The following is an 18,065-nucleotide window of genomic DNA, read 5'->3' as shown; positions in this document are numbered from 1 at the left end:
TCTAAGCAACTGCCTGATTTTACTAGAAATTATGGTCAGGGAAATAGGTAAACCATAGAAGTGTTAAGAGGACTCAAGTTGTCTTGAGTCTAAGACCTATCTTAGGTGTAAAAATTGGGCATGGATGATGGTTGCCATGGCAGAGAGAAGGGATCTGTCTTTTCCATAGACTGTGAGCTTTCAGTGGGCTCATGATTTATTTATATGTTCTCCACAGGGTTTTACAAAGTTCTTTGCATACAGTAGGTCCTCAGTAAACATTTGCTGAATACATGAAAAAGGGGCAACTGGTAAATGCATACACCATTGATTGTTATAGTGAAAGTCATTTGCTTTTTCTGAAATTCACTTTAATTCCAGTATAGCAGAAACATCGCTTTTATGAGTGAGATGGCTTTATATTGACCACTGAATTTCCTGCAATAAAACTGAACATATCCACAGAAATTGTTAGTTCATAGAACTTTAATCAAGATGGTTTGGCTGAGACAGATATGAGAAACCACCAAAGAAATGTTCTAACTCAGTAGCTTATCTGAGACATTTTCACATTACCCAATTATTGGATTTTCAGGAAGAAATCTTAAGTTTAAATAAAAATAACCTGTACCTTTTGAGAGTAGGCAGCTGAAATTAAGGGTTGCTTAGACTTTTAGATCTGACTCAAGGTGGAAATTGGTTAAAATTGATATGAAAATAATTTCTAACAATAAAATCTTTCCTGTAAAACCCAAGATGATTCGTACTCCTTGTCCCAAGAAGTGAAAGATGAAAATGGTTAATATCAATTTTCTCAAAGTAAGAACGTCTCTTAGATAAATTGTGAACACAGCAAGCAACAGCATAATAGACTTAACTGTTACATGGTAGGATCTCGATGGAGGTAAAGTTCATCATTTCAACCCCCATGTTTGACCTTCAGAAAAAATGGAAAATAAATTAGCCTGATATCTGCCCAGATAGTAAAGGAAAAATCTCTGGCTTAGAGAGATTGAGCCACTCTTAACTCTCTGCAAATGCTTTTTTTTTTTTCTTTGCCTTAATATATTTAAGATATTCTGAGAAAGTAAATGGGTCAGGATTCTGGAAAACTGTTCTGCTAATAGCAGGGATCTAAAGAGAGGCATATGCAATTAATTAAACATGTCTTTGGTTTTTATCTTCTAAATGATTTCCTACTGCAAGTCAACCTTTCCATCTTTACTGCCTGTGGTAATTCAGGCCTTCATCAACATTTTCCTAGGTCAGTACTGCTCAGACTTGAGTATACATCAGAATTATCTGGAGAGCTTATTACAACTGAGATAGCTGAACTTCATCTCCAGAGCTTTTGAGTCAATAGTTTTGGGGCGCTTGAAGAGCTATCTAGATGCCCATATTCAAAGCATCATTAATTCACAATAGCCATGATATGGAGACAACCTAAGTATCCATTGATGGATGAATAAAGAAAATGTGGTTTATATATAAAATGAAATATTCAGCCTCAAAAAAAAAAAAAATCTTGCCATTTGCAATAACAGGGATGAGCCTGGAGGACGTTATGCTAGGTGAAAACAAGCCAGATACACTTATAGATAAGCCAGATACAGAAAGACAAATACTGCATGATTTCACAAAAATGTGAAATCTCAACAAGTCAAACTCCTAGAAACAGAATGGTTGGGGATCCTGAGTGGCACTGTCAGTTAAGTCTTGGCTCACGTGGTGATCTCAGGGTCATGAGATCTGGGTTCTGCACTCATACAATGGTGGTTGTCAGGGGTTTAGGGGAGGGAAAATGGGGAGATGTTGGTTAAGGGGTATAAACTTTCAGTTATAAGATGACTAAGCCCTGGGACCTAATGTACAGCATGGTAACTATAGTTAATGTATTGTAGGTTTGAAATTGGCTGAAAAAGCAGATTTTAAGTGTTCTTACAACACACAGGGGCATCTGACTGGCTCAGTCGGTAGGGCATGCGACTCTTGATCTCAGGGTTGTAAGTTTGAGCTCCACGTTGGATGTAGAGATTACTTAAGAATAAAAAAAATTATAACAACACAAACATGCTAACTACGGGAGGTGATGGACATGTTACTCAGCTTGATTATGGTAACCATCTCACAATGTATATCAAAATACACCGTATACCTTAATGGTGTATAATTTTGTCAATCACGCCTCAATAAAGCTGAAAAAAATAGTTCTGGGGTGAGGTCCAAGAATTTGGATTTCTAACAAACTTTCAAATGAAGCAGAGGTTGCTGACCCAAGGACATTACTTTGAGAAACTTGCCCTAAATTATTATATTCCTGCTCCTTTAGTTTATCCCACTCAAAAAACATCCTCTGTGCTGCGTGTTTTATTCCCCTAGATAAAATGCTTCCACGACTTTCCATTATCAACCTACAGTATTAAGACCCAGCTCCTCTGGCTTACTACCTCCTATGAGTGTTCACTTCTCCAACCTCCTCTTCATGCACTCTCCACCTTTGCAGGACCCCCAGAGGCTGTTTTCTATACTTTATCATCTCCTTGAGAGTAGGACTTAGGTCACTTATTCATTATAATGTTTTAATTGTCTAGCACTGTGAGCTTCACCTCAAGATATAGGTCTTACCAATTAAGATGGTGACTATATCTGGTCAACTGAATTCATTCCATCAACATAAAATCCATCTAGGGAAAGGAAAGGGCTGCCAGAGTCAGAGCTACAGAGACCACCAGGAGGGACAAAGGAAGTTGTTTCCAAAATTGAAAAAGATTGCCTGAATCCCAGGAAAGGATTTTTTTTTTGAAGGTCAAGTGAGAATAATTCTCCCCTCAAGGGCACCAGAAGACTGCAGAAGTGAGGGGCCAGGTGTCTGGAAAATGACAGCTAGGTGGGGTGATGGAGTCATGGGAGACCGTGCTATAGCTCCTTGATTTGAGAATAAATTAGATTGGACTCTGAGAAACAAACTGAGGGCTTCAGAGGGGAGGGGGGTGGGGGAATGGGATAGACTGGTGATGGGGCACATATTGCATGGTGCACTGGGTGTTATACGCAACTAATCAATCATCGAACTTTACGTCAGAAACCAGGGATGTACTGTATGGTGACTAACATAATAAAAAAATATTATTATAAAAAAAAAGTAGATTGGGATTCTGGTTCCAATCTGGCCATTTGCTTGGTGTAACTTACTTTGGCCAAGCTATTTAATATGTCTGTGCTTAAATTTCCACATATGCAAAATGAGCATAATGGTCATTCCAGAGTGTTTTTACTGAGGATCCTATCAGACTTAACTTTGGCACAAGGTTAAAATTTGTCTTAGTGGGGAACTTGGACTTATGAAATTCGAAACATTCTTCCATATCTATCCCAGTAAGGTTGAAGTTGACAAAAGAGACCGATACCTGGTTACCTGGTACATTTGAATGTCAAAGCCAAACTTTGACACATTAAAAATAGGATTAAAAAATAGGTACTCGGGGTATAAAGACATTCATTTCAATGTGTCTTGACTTTGTATTAAACATGCGTGTATGTATTATACATATTACATTTCAGAAGGGGGTCTGTAATAGACCGTGATAGAAACTGAAAGATTTATCATCAACTGTGTTTCCAGTATGAAGTCTTCTCATGTGGCCACCCCTTGTTTATTTTCACATCATGATTATCAATAAAACTCTTAATATTAAAAAATAATAATTTGAGTATTTGAGCAGGTAGCGTCCAATTTGGTAGCCAGGCCTGAGAGAAAAAACACTAGTGAGAAAATGTATTTAGTATGTTAACAAATGAAAGAGAAACAGGCTTAGTCCTTGGACTTGTGAAAAGGAATGAGGTCCTAGAACCTGACTTGGGCCTAAGAATGGGGCTTAGAATTTAATGATCGAATGATCTGTGAGAATTCTTGGATATGGAATTAACTATGAAGCCAACCATTCCTTGTGTAGGCACTAAATTATCTGGGAGGAAATTTACATCTCTGCTTCACGCAGTGGGAGGAAAAACTGGACAGTCTGAATAAAGCAGGGAATCTGGAAGGGTCTATTAGAGGTAAGACAGGGTCAGGCACATTATTGTCATAGCCCACTTTAGAAGCATAGTTGGACCCAAAATACATGCAGGTGTGCCAGACCAGGAATTTAGGATTTCCTATGAACAGGCAGGAAAGTGTGTAAGGAGAGCTCCCCCAACCCAGGCTGCAATGGTGACCATCTCAAGAGGGAGCCAGATGTGGCCAACAGGGAAAATGGAATCAGCCTGGGTAGACTCTTCCCATAGAGTTAAGACATGGCCTTCAAAATGGGAAGACCTCTAGGTCTCCATGATTAGGTCTCCTTTAGTTATTAGTAAAATATATATTTTTTTAAAACCCAGCCTCTTTTGTCTGAGCCATAGGATAAAGGGATTGTTCCATACCTTGATCAGGAAAACAAAGAAGTGAAGGTGACACAGGGGTGAAAGGGAAATCTTACAGAGATGTAGGGTCAGTTTTGCCCTGCACCCTGCCCTTGTATCATCATAATGTTTAAAAATGGATTTGAATTTGAATTTCCAGGATACTGTGTTATCCTACTTGCTTTTCTGAACCCACATCACAAAAACAAGGCCTCTCTATAGCAGCAATTACCAAACTATGGAACCAAAACCTCTTAAAATGACCCATTAAATAACTGTTCCCTGGTGAAATAATTGTGAAGTTCTGCATTCTACCCCTACTTGAAGGGATAGATACTACGGTTACTGAAAAGGCGGCTGCAAATAAACCTATTTAATTATTTTCCCAGATTGTGTTTCAGTTATTTTTCCATTCAACAGTTGAGAATCTTCCAGGTGGTAGACATCACACTAGATGGTGAGACAGAATAGTGGCCCTCAATGGCTTCCTGTCATAGATAGATGGCCTCTAAGCTCTGCCTATACCTCTGACCTTCTCTCCTCCACATTCGTTACATGTCAGCCTCAGTGGCTCCATTCACAGTTCCTGAAACATTCCAGCATATTCTTACCTCAGTTCTTATACCCTCTCTTGGGAATGGCATTTCCCCCCAAATTCACCTGGTTCACTTCCTCACTACATACAAGGTGCTGTTCTAGTGTCCCATTCTCAGGTTGGTTTTCAAGACAGGCCTTACCCGGCCTTTTATAAAACAGCATTCACCAGGGGTGCCTGGGTGGCTCAGTCCGTTAAGCAACCGACTCTTGATTTCAGACCAGGTCATGGTCTCAGGGTTGTGAGGTTGAGCCCTGTGTCAGGCTCCATGTTGGGTGTGGAGTCTGCTTAAGATTCTCTTTCTCCCTCCTTTGGCCCTTCCCTCCCACCCCTACATGCACGTGCTCTCTTTCTCCCTCTCTCTCTCTCTCAAAAAAAAAAGGGGGGGGGGAAGGAAAGGAAAGATAGCATTCACCATTACATTAAAATTCTTTATTCTGGTGACTTTGTTACAAACCTGTTTGTTTGCTGTCTTCTTACCCCACTAGAATGTTGAATTCCAAACACCTAGAGCTGTGCCTGGAACCTAGAAAGTCCTAACTATTGATAAATTGAATAAATAAATGTTGGCGGGGGAAAGTTGTGGTTATTTCTCACAGAGCTTACAGTTCAGAAGATTAAAAAATACATTTGAAATTTTAAAGTATAGTGAGTGTTATCATTGGGGGGGGGGGGAACAGAATGTACTGGAAGAATATGGGACTGGCACTTTACCCTAACATGGAGGAAATGACACTTTAAACCAAGGCTTGTAAAGTGCCAGAGCTGAAAGACAACATGGTCTGTGAAATAAAAGTGGAGTTTGCCTGACAGAGCAAGGCAGCATAGGGGTGAGATGACAGGGTTCAGAGCCGGGCAAGTGCTTGTAAACATGAAAGAGTCTGGATTTTATCCTTAGAGCAATGAGATCATACAAAGGGTTTTAAGCAAGAAAAAGTAAAAGTCATCTAGATTTTGGAAACATTAGTCTGGGTGCAGTGTGGAGAGTAGATTGAAGGAAACAAGACTGTGGGCAAGGAAATCAGTTCTGGAGATCGTTGCAATAATTGAGCGGAGGTACGATGACAGTTTATACAATGATTGAGGCAACAGCAATGGTGTGAAATGGCTGGGTTCAGGAGCTATATGGGACATATAATTCATAGGATTTGGCCATTTATTTAATGTACAAGGTGGAGTAACTAAAGAATAATACCATTCACCCCCTCCTTTTCCTTTTTTTTTTTTTTTTAACCTAGCATCTATTAATATCCTGTAGGATTGTTCCATGGACTATGTTCCATGGAACTATGTTATAGAAAATACTGGTCTCTAAAAAGTTACCAAGGCTAGAAGTACTACAAACCATGGAGAACTACAGGCATATGCAAAAGCATTGGTTATGTTCCTTAAAGCCACAGTGTAGCGGTGACCTGTATGGGGCCCTGTGAGCACACTAGCAGCTGACCTGACTCTGAGCAATGGATGGATTTATAACCCAGTCAACATTCACTGACCTAAGGGAGCTTGATTAGGAAAAGTTTCTAGGCAGGGTTGGTCTGAACCTAAGCCGCCTCCTTTGTATTGATTATTGTATGTGAAGGCCTGTTTTCCTGTGGAAAAGACTTTGTTTTTCCTTTCTAAGATAGGCAATGTTTCCACTGCTGGTGGTCCTGTGGGTCAGGGCCTCCTAGGGAACATGTGGAGACCTCACGCAGTAGAAGGCTTCCTGGTCTCGGTAGACCAGGTATTTGCCAAGTTCAGCACTTGAGTTTAGGGTCAGACCACACTCCGAGAGGACCCAGGAGATGCTATTGTCAAACTGGCCTATGAAGATCACTCTGTCGTAGCCTTGGCTCCTTGCCCTCCCGAGAGCTCTGATACTCCTTCACTGGGTTGGTTGAACAGGAGAGACAGAGAGACCCAGCCCTCAAAGATACACTGACAAGACGGGTGCTGTTGCTGAAGTCTGTCACCTTTCCTGAAGTTCCTGCCTTCAGGGCTGGGGAGGACATCCCAGCCCTCAGGAAATCCCCGCCATATTCCTTCCTGCATCCCAAGCGGTCCCTCCCCTCCAGCAGGATGTCTAGCTGAACCTCCTGCAGCAGGTGTCTCGAGGGGGGAAGATGGTGGCTGTGCTGTGTGCAGCACCGGTGGGGTTCACGTTGGTGAAAGGTTGGGTGGGATCGGCTGGTCTAGTTTCCCCATGATTCCTTTTATTCTCAGCTCTGTCTCTGTTGTTAGTGAAACTGCTGGATCCAGTGGTATTTCAAGGTATAAGGACTTTCTGAAGATGTTCTATTGCTTCAGGGGAGTAGGGCTTCTCAAACTGAACAAGAACTGAAGTATTGAGGAAAAAGGGATATATTATCAGCAAATAATATGGCTTGTTTTCAGTATAAATTATTATGGTCTAGCTTATACACATTTCAGTAGATATAATCACATATCAAAAATGGATTCTAACAGTTTTCAGTTTTGGAATCCTAAGAATCAATTTCCATGAAATGTGACTTCCTCTGCTGCCAAGAGATGATTTTTTTTTTTTTGGAAGTCATTGGCTTAAAATAATTACATAAAATAAGTATATATTATTTTTGTGATGTTTATTGAAATTAAACTGTACCTTTAATCAAAAGGACCCTGTGGGTCTCACTTTCCTGAAGTGGGAGTTTGGGTGCTGAGGGAACTACCCACTGACCCCATGTGTGTGGGCTTGTGCCCCCTCGTTCGTCAGGTCATGGTCTACATAGTCTTAGTTCAGTACACCACTCAGCTTCTCAACACACAAAGAATAAAAGTTACATATAGTGCTCTTAATAATACACAAATATTTAATCAAATGAAATAGGTTTAGCTGACAATGTCATTGTATCCATCTGGATAACAGGGTAACTGAAGGGAATGTCATCACTAATTTAAAATCTGTTCGGGAGCCTCCCAAGCCCCATAGAGGTACGTTTAGCCGTGGCCTAAAATGACATGGGTGAAGCCAGATGTGGAAACCAACCCCTGTTTGTTTGTTAATTGGCTTGTTGTTGTTGTTGCTTTGTTTTACTTTTTAAGTTGACTGCTTTTTGTTTTTTAACTGAGAAGGACTTTATTTTTATTGAAGGGTAACATACAGTGTTATATGTTAGTTTTGGGTGTACGATATGATTCAATAATTCTGTACGTTTCTCTGTGCTTATCAAAATAAGTGTACTCTTTTTTTATAATATTTTTTATTATATTATGTTAGTCACCATACAGTACATCCCTAGTTTTTGATGTCAAGTTCCATGATTCATTACTTGCGTACTCTTAATCCCTTTTATGTTTTACCTGTCCTCCTACCTACTTCCCTCCTGAAAACCACCAGTTTGTTCTCTATATTTAAGCAAAATGTTTTCGTTTTTGTCTCTATTTTTCATTGTTTGTCTTTGTTTCTTAAATTCCACATAACCCCTTACACCTGTCAGAATGGTTAAAATGAAAATCACAAATACTAAGTGTTGGTGAGGAGGCATTATGCACTGTTGGCGGGGATGCAAATTAGTACAGCCACTGTGGAAAACAATAGGGACTCTTTCCATTATCTGGCTCTTGTTGATAATGCTGCCTTAAACATCAGGTGCATGTATCCCTTTGACTCAGTATTTTTGGGGTAAATGCCTCCTAGTGCAATTGCTGGTCATAGGGTAGCTCTATTTTTACCTTTTGAGGAACCTCCATACTGTTTTCCAGAGTGGCTGCACCAGTTTGCATTCCCACCAACAGTGTAAGAGGTTTCAAGTTTCCTCAAAAAATTAAAAAAAGAATTACCCTATGGTCCAGTATTTCTACTATTGGATATTTATCGAAAGAAAATAAAAACACTAATTCAAAAAGATATATGCACCCCTCTATTTATTGCAGCATTTTTTTTTACAATAGCCAAGACATTGAAGTAACTCAAGTGTCCACCCGTAGATGAATGGATAAAGAAGATGTGATATGTGTATAATATAACCTTTATCCATTCATGTATGTATGTACACGTGTGTGTGTGTACACATCTATATAATGGGATATTACTTCGCCATGAATAAAATGAGATCTTGCCATTTACAACAACATAGATGGACCTTGAGGGTATAATGCTAAGTGAAATAAATCAGAGAATGACAAACACCTTATAATTTCACTCATGTAGAATTTAAGAAACAAAACATATGAAATTGACTGCTGTTTAATATTTACACAGAAAGGCTTGAAGTCCAGGTATACTATTTCCTTTCATAACTGTTACCAAAGACTTTTCTGAAATAAGGTATTTAGTTATGCCAAAAAAATCCTGTAACACCTCCTATATTATATGCTTTTAATTAGCTGCTTGAAAGAAAAGAGTCATACAAAAGCCATCTTCTGATTGATGAATGAATAGCTGCGTGCTCACCAAGATTGTATCTGTCATCAATTTAAATATTTTTCATTAAATTATAAAATGTTATTAAAAATATCTGCAAATTCGACAGATGAAAATGGAGACTTACACTGGTACTAAAATAAAAGTAATTTAAAATAGTATTTCAGTTGCATTTCCCTTCAAATACTTTTTTTTACTAATATTTTTCTTCTGAATGGTCTATTTCCTTTGTCCGGTTTTTTAATTTTGATGTCAATGTTTTCAATTTCTGAGTTGACAGTTCTTTATATAACAAACATCTTAACATTCAGTCTCTCAATTTTGCAAAAAATATTTGATTAATTGCTTGACATTTTAGAGTACTTAATATTTACAGTTTAAGCACTGAAGAATTCCTTTGTGACATATTTCTATTGCTTCTAATCTCAGACTGTTCTCCACACATTCATTTCTAAATATTTCATTTTACTTTAGTATTTCTATGATTGGACTTTTTATTCTTTTATACACCTAGATTCAGCCAAGTGGATAGCAAAGTCTACTCTTTATTATGACAAAGATACTCTCTGCCCTCTTACTGATCTTAATAATTTAATTACTACTAATTAATTATGAAAGGAAGACACAATTATCATTTGCAGCTGATATGATTATATCCCCAGGAAAGCTAATCTAGTGAGATGAACAAACATGTAAACTTACTACAAAAAGTAAATAACTTGAAAGATACGTAAGCAAAATTTGGGGGTACCAAAAATTCCATAGCAAATTTGGCCTGGAACAGTTAAGAATGGCTTCATGGGGGTGAGGGGTGGAATAGAAGTTATAGTTCAATATATATATATATATGAACTATATACGATGAATATACCTGAATATATCAATATATATGAATATATATATGAATATGGGGTTTCCATGTGGAGTGATTAAAAAGGTCTGGAAAAAAGATAGTGGTGATGGTTGCATAATATTATAAACGTAATTAATGTCATTTCAGTGGTTAAAATAGAAAAGTTTATAATCACAACATTTATAATTAATAAGGTAATGTACAAGAAACCTTTGACTTATAGACTTTAAATGGGTGAATTATGTGGTAGGCAAATTATATATCAATAAAGCATTTTTTTTTTCTTTAAAGAATGGCTATACAGGGCTGATGACATTTGATTCTCAAAAGACTGGAAGGAAATCACCAGATAGCTTTTCTTATCTAAAAAAATATTTTTCTTCTATCTTTGGCATGGGGATTTCTCTTTTCAGAAAAATGTTATTCTCACTATATTTCTGTAAACCATGTTCCTAAGTCCAGAACCATTCACCTTCCTTTAAGAACAATTTTTTGAGTCAAGAAAGTGACTAGTGTCCAAAAAAGAGCCTAAGCTAAATATTTTAAGATTCAAAGGGCTCAGAGAAGCTCTGAGGAGCAAACTTAATAAAGACAGTCATCCATCTGTTTCCTTGTGTCTGACGTAGGCTGTCACTGATTGTAACTAAGCAATTCTCTTCCCATATCTTTTTGTAATAAGAAATATCCTGAAGTTCTTACATTAGAAAGATCCAAGTAATCACCAAATTAAAGAAGAGTATAGGCTAGGGGCGCCTGGGTGGCTCAGCCAGTTAAGCGTTGGCCTTCAGCTCAGGTCATGATACCAGGTCCTGAGATGGATCAGGCTGGGCTCCCTGCTCAGTAGGGAGTCTGCCTCTCCCCCTCTCTCTGTCCCTCCCCCACTCATTCTCTCTCTCTCTCTCTCAAATCTTTTTTTTAAAAAGCATCTACATTAATAGGTGATGAACACATTCTGGATGATTTTGAAGAATTGTAACTTTTTTTAATTGAAGTATAATTAACATACAGTGTTCTATTAGTTTCATGTGTACAATATAATAATTTAACAATTCACTCATGCCCTCACCCATCTCCCTTTTGGCAACCACCGGTTTGTTCTCTGTATTGAAAAGTCCGTATTTTTTTTTGTCTCTTATCTCTGTTCATTTGTTTTGTTTCTTAAATTCCACATATAAATGAAACCATATGGTGTCTTTGTCTAATTTATTTCATTTAACGTTATGCCCTCTAGGCTCACACAAGCCATTGCAAATGGCAAGATCTCATTCCTTTTTATACTGAGTAATATTCCATTATATAATACACACACACACACACACACACACACACACCATTGTTTATGGTGCACAAACACACACCCCCCCACACACCCATGCCTTCCATCTTCTTCATCTACTGATGGACAGTTGGGTTCCCTCCATATCTTGGCTATTGTAAATAACACTACAATAAACAGGGGTGCATATATATTTTTGCTAGTGTTTTCAAAGAAGAATGGTAACTACTTCTTAACATGGCACTTCCAGGGCAGAGCGTTTATCTGATTACTCAGAGCTAACATATTTGTCCTCGAGTCTGTTAAAATTCTTGCCTTTAGGACTCATTTCCTAATACTGGGTCCTAAACGAGGGGAAAAACTCTTAAGTTGAAGAGTTGGGCTCTCTTCCACTAGCCAATGGTCATATCTGAAATCCAGCTTGGTATTACCAGCTGGTGAGATTACCAAGGACTCAGAATAGACCACTTAAGACATCAGCAGGGTTCTTTACACATGGGACGTTCATGTTGAAACAAAATAATAGAATTCATCTATTTAATTTCAGATGTGCCTTATAAATAAAAAATCACTGGATCATCTTTTTAAATTTTTTTTCCTTTGGCCCATTTTTTTTATTGTGTTTAAATATAACATAAAATTTACCGTTACAACTATTTTAAGCGTACAATTTAGCACCATTAAGTACATTAAGCAATATATTGTCATTTTTAAGATATTTTACCTTTTTATTATGGATATTAAAAGCATACAGAAGCAGAGAGAAGTGTAAGCACCACTTAGTTCTGCAGTGTACTCATCACTCAGCTTTAGAAACCTGTTTCTGCAGCCCCGGTATCAATCCCACTTGATCACCATCAATGATCCTTTTGTGTATCATTGACAGCAGTTTGTTAATAGTTGGTTGAGAATTTTTGCATCTTGTTCGTAAGAGGTATTGGCCTGTAGTTCTGTTTTGTTTTGTTTTTATCGTGTGTTTGCCTGGTTTGGGCATCAAGGAAATCCTGGTCTAGTAGAATGTGTTTAGAAGCTTTCCTTTCCCTTCTACTTTTTTTTTTTGAATAGTTTGAGAAGAGTAGATATAAACTCTTTTTTAAATGTTCGGTAGAATTTATCTGTGAACTCATCTGGTCTTGGAATGAATGTGAGTTTTTAATTATTGATTCCATTTCATAACTAGTAATTGATTTTAGATTTTTCTATTTCTTTCTGACTCAGGTTTGGAGGATTGTATGTTTTGAGGAATTTAGTCACTTCTTCTACTTTGTCCATTTTGTTGGCATATGATGACCAATCCTATTTCGTCTATATTGCTATCCACTTCCTGCCCATCTACCTCTTACAGGATTATTTCAAAGAAAATCATATTGTTTAATCTACAAGTACTTCAGAATGAGTTATAAAAGATGAATACTCAATTTTTTATAAAAACATAAACATAAACTATCATTTTATCCCAATACGCAATTTCTTAAGGTTAGTGTACAAATTTCCCTTAGTATTTCATAAGTGATTTTTTCTTTTTATTTAAGTATAGTTGAACAATATTGTATTTCATGTGTACTACACAGTGATTCAACAATTCTACACATTACAAAATGCTCACCACAATAAGTATGGTTACCATACATCACCATATGTTATTAAAATATTAATAACTGCATTCCCCATGCTGTACTTTCATCCTCAGGACTTACTTTATAACTGGAAGTTTGTATGTCTTAATCTCCTTTACCCATTTTGTCCATCCCTCACACCCTCCCTCTGGAAACCACCAGTTTTCTGTATTTGTGTCTATTTCTGGGATATTTTTGTTTTGCTTGTTCACTTGTTTTTTTTATATTCTGTAAGTAAAATCATATGGTATTTGTCTTTCTACGTCTGGCTTATTTTACTAAGCATAATATCTTCTAGGTCCTTCCATGTTTTCATAACTGGCAAGAGTTCATTCTTTTTTAATAGCTGAGTGATATTCCACTGTGTGTGGAATCTTTATTAATTTGTTGATGGACACTTGAGTTGCTTCCGTGTCTTGGCTATTGTAAATAATGTTACATTAAACATTGGGGTGCATATATCTTTTTGAATAAATGTTTTGGGTAATAACTTGGTATTTGGGTGTAGCTGGGTTTTCTTTGGGTAAAAACCCAGTAGTGGAATTGCTAAATCATATACTATTTTTATTTTTAATTTTTTGAGGAAACTCCATACTGTTTTCCATAGTGGCTGCACCAGTTTACCTTTCCACAAACAGTGCTCGAAAGTTCCCTTTTCTCCACATCCTCACCAACACGTTGTCTTTTTGCTACTAGCCTTTTGACAAGTGCGAGGTGATATTTCATTATGGTTTTGATTTGCATTTCCCTGATGATGAGTGATGTTGAGTATCTTTTCATATGTCTGCTGGCCATCTGAATGTCTTCTTTGGGAAAACGTCCATTCAGATTGTCCATTTTTTACTTGGATTAATTCGGGGAGGGTTGTTGAAGTTGTGTAATTTTATGTATTTTGGATATTAACTCCTTATTGCATATATCATTTACAAATATCCTCTCCCATTCAGTAGCTTGCCTTTTCGTTTTGTTGATGGTTTCCTTTGCTGTGCAAAAGCTTTTTATCTTGTTGTTGTCCCAATAGTTTATTTTTGCTTTTCTTGCCCTCGCCTGAGGAGACATAGCCAAGAAAATGTTGCTAAAGCTGATGTCAGAGATTACTTCCCATGATTTCCTCTAGTTTTTATGTTTCACACTTAGGTCTTTAATCCATTTTGCTCTATTTTTGTGTATGGTGTAAGAAAGCGGTCCAGTTTCATTTCTTTACCATGTAGCTGCCCAGTTTTCCCAGCAGCACTTACTGGAGATTGTTGTCTCCCTGTGTATATCCTTGCCTCCATTTTTGTAGATTAATTGACCATAGAAGTGTGGGTTTATTTCTGTCTCCTTATTCTGTTCCATTGATCTCTGGGTCTATTTTTGTTTCAGTACCATAGTGTTTTGATTATTATAGCTATGTGGTACATCTTGAAATCTGGGGTTGTGATACCTCTGGCTTCATTCTTCTTGCTCAAGATTGCTTTGGCTCCTCAGTGATTTGTGGATCCATACAAATTTAATATTATTTCTTCTAGTCCTGTGAAAAATGCAATCGATATTTTGATAGGGATTCCATTGGAAGTGTAGATTGCTTTGGGCTGTATAGATATTTTAACAATATTTTTCCAATTCCTTAGCATGGCGTATCTTTTCATTAGTGTCCTCTGTAATTTCTCCCATCAATGTTTTATAGCTTTCAGAGTGCAGGTCCTTCATCTCCGTGGTTAAGTTTATATCTATAATTTTATTCTTTTTCATGCACTTATAAATGGGATTCATAATTTGTTTCTGCTACTTTATTAGTATATAGAAATGCAACATATTTCTGTATATTAATTTTGTATCCCACGACTCTACTGGATTCATTTATCACTTCCAGTAGTTTATTGGATGGTGTCTTTAGGGTTTTGTATGTACAGTATCATGTCACCTGGAAATAATGATAGTTTTACTTCTGCTCTTCCAATTTGGATGCCTGTTACTTCTTTTCCCTAATTGCTGTGGCTAGCACTTCTATCGCTATGTTGAGTAAAAGTGGCAAAAGTTGCCATCCTTGTTCTCTTCCTGATCTGTTGTTCACCAGCAGCACTTACTGGAGATCAATGATGAGTATGATGTTAGCTGTGGGTTTGTCATGTATGGCCATTATTATGTTGAGGTCTATTCTCTCTAAACCCATTTTGTTTTTGAGAATTTTTATCCTGAATCGATATTGAATTTTCTCAAATGCTTTTTCTGAGTCTGTTGAGATCATCATATGATTTTTATCCTTCACTTTGTTAATGTGCTGCATCATGTTGATTGATCTGTGGATATTGAACCACACTTGCATCCCCAGAATGCATCCCATTTGATAGCTGTGAGTGATCCTTGTAGTGATTGTTGAATGCAGTTTGCTAATATTTTGTTGAGAATTTTTTGCATCTTGTTCATCAGAGATATGGCCTGTAGTTTTCTTTTTTTTATAGTGTGCTTGTCTGGTTTGAATATCAGGGAAATGCCGGTCTTGTAGAATGTATTTAGAAGATTTCCTTTCTCTTCTATTATTTTTTTTTTAATAGTTTGAGAAGAATAGACATTAACTCTTTTTTAAATGTTTGGTAGAATTTATCTGTGAACTCATCTGGTCCTACAATCAATATGACTTTTTAATTATTCATTCCATTTCATTACTAATAATTGATTTTAGCCTTTTCTATTTCTTATTGACTCAGGTTTGAAGGATTGTATGTTTTGAGGAATTTAGCCATTTCTTCTACTTTGTCTACTTTGTTAGCATATGATTTTTCAAGTAGTCTCTTCTAATCCTTTACTTGTCTGTGGTGTTTGTTGTTACTTCTCTCTCATTTCTGATTTCATTTGGGTCCTATCTTTTTTTTTTTTCCCCTTCATGACTCTGGCTGAAACTTTATTAACCTTGTTTCTCTTTTCAAAGAACCATCTCTTGCTTTCATTGATCTTTTCTACTGATTTTTTAGCCTCTATTTTATTTCCACTCTGATCTTTTATTTCCTTCCTTCTACTAACTTATGGCTTTGTTCTTCTTTTTCTAGTTCCTTTAGATGTAAGGTTAGATTGTTTTTTCGAATTTTTTCATTTCTTGAGGTGGTTCTGTATTGCTGTAAATATCCCTCTTAGAAGTGCTTTTTCTTTGTACAAAGATTTTGAAGCATTGTGCTTTCATTTTCGTATGTCTTCACCTATTTTATTTCCTCTTGGATTTCATTGACCCAATGGTCATGTTATTCAGCCTCCACCTGTTTGTGTTTATGCCAGTTTTTTTTTTCTTGTGATTGGTTTCTAGTTCATACCATTGTGGTTGGGGGGGGGGGGAATACTAGATATCATTTCAATCTCCTTAAATTTATCAAGACTTGTTTCGTGGCCTAACGTGACCTATCCTGGAGAACGTCGCATGTGCGCTTCAAGAGGAGGTGATTTTGCCATTTGGGGATGGAATGTTCTGTATATGTCTGTTAAATCCATCTGGTCTAACCTCATTCAAAGACATGGTTTCTTCATTGATTTTCTGTATGGATGATCTATCCGTTGATGTCCATGTAAAGTCCTGTACTATCATTGTATTACTGTCCATTTCTTCCTTTATGTCTCTTAGTATTTGCTCTATGCATTTAGATGCTCCAATGTTGGGTGCATAGATACTTAGAATTGTTTTATCCTCCTGTTGATTGATCCTTTTACCATTATATTACGCACCTTTTTGTGTCTTGTTACTGTTGTTAAAATCTATGTTCCCTTAGATTTGCTACTCCATTTTGTTGCTGTTGTTAGAACAACTCAGCAAAATAAATTCCGGTTTACTGTTAGAAAATACTGTTTCACACATACATCAAACAGGCCAAAAATAAATAAACAGATAAACAGATAGTAACTTCATAGACAAAAAAGGAAAGAAAGTTTTTATCTTTGGCCTTTTTTTACCATCTCATACAAACCAACTAGTTAGAGTAGAGCTAAGTACAAAGTTCCTAGGATGCTCAGAATAAGATTTTTGTTGTTGTTTTCACCTTTTTTATGAGGTTTTTTTCCTCTCCTTTGAGATTATAATGAACATGGTCACACCACAAGCAGGACAGAGAACCATCTGATAGCCAGTTTGGTTATCCAAGATCATTAAAAATGACTCCTAACAATATGTACAAAAATATGAAATGTCAATAAAAATACACATTTTCCTTTTTAAAGTACATTGAAGAAAAAGAAAGAGCCGGGCCTTTGAAGTTTGGGTTCTTTTTTCCTCCCCTGTTGCAAATTCACATTGTGGTTGTGGTTGGGTGGTGGAGAGCGTGTGTCATGTGGCTGGCACTGCCCACGGGGGCGGCAGGACGGGACTCTACTGGAAGGTGACCACATTTAGATTCTGAGACAGAAAGTGGAGGGTGAACAGGTCATGGTGACCTTTTGTTGTTAAGTTTAACTTTTCCTTTTTTGCTAATTATCCTCTTTGGTCTTCTGCTTCTTGCTGTCCGCCTCATTGCCCTCATCATCTTCAGCTGCCCTTTGCCCCAGCTGCCGCGACCTCCTCGTCTTAATGGCCATCCTCTTCCTCACCCCCTTCTTTCTCTTCATCGGTCTCCTTGCTGTCCTCCTGCTCCCCATTTTCCTCATTAGTGTTCCCATTAGTAGGTGCATCTCTTCTGTTTTCTGCCTCCTCCATAACTTCCTTTTTCTCCTGTAAGCCCTTGGTGGTGATCTCAGAGCTGGTGTCTGAAGTAAATCTCTTGTAGGCTGCATATAATCGGGTCTGAAGGTTTTCTACCCATTCCTTTACCCTATGTCTTTTGACTAAAGCATTTAGTCCATGTACATTTATTTTTTAAATTTTTAATAATTTATTAGCTAGATTGTTGAATAAAAGGTCAAAGTATAAAACAATTGCTTGTATTAAAGTGAAGTTATTGAAAAGTGAAATTTTAAAATCCCAATGTTTATAAAAAAAATCTAAAAAGTACAACATTTTGGAATCTAACAAAAGAGGCACA

At 37.1% G+C, this 18,065-nt stretch overlaps 1 protein-coding gene across 1 annotated transcript in view; it reads right to left on the bottom strand.

Moving 5' to 3' along the window:
* The window catches only part of LOC125282441 (NXPE family member 2), a 64,937-nt gene that overhangs the window by 17,038 nt on the left and 29,834 nt on the right, over positions 1-18,065 (bottom strand). The window contains 6 exon segments of the mRNA XM_048217129.1: positions 858-918; positions 6,570-6,830; positions 6,833-6,894; positions 6,897-7,049; positions 7,052-7,132; positions 7,135-7,294. Coding sequence (XP_048073086.1) covers positions 858-918; positions 6,570-6,830; positions 6,833-6,894; positions 6,897-7,049; positions 7,052-7,132; positions 7,135-7,294 — 778 coding nt within the window.

The sequence above is a fragment of the Ursus arctos genome, unplaced genomic scaffold, assembly GCF_023065955.2.
Source record: "Ursus arctos isolate Adak ecotype North America unplaced genomic scaffold, UrsArc2.0 scaffold_22, whole genome shotgun sequence".
NCBI lineage: Eukaryota > Metazoa > Chordata > Mammalia > Carnivora > Ursidae > Ursus > Ursus arctos.
The sequence above is the reverse complement of the archived record's forward strand: the minus strand, read 5'-3'. Positions and strand labels throughout refer to the sequence as shown.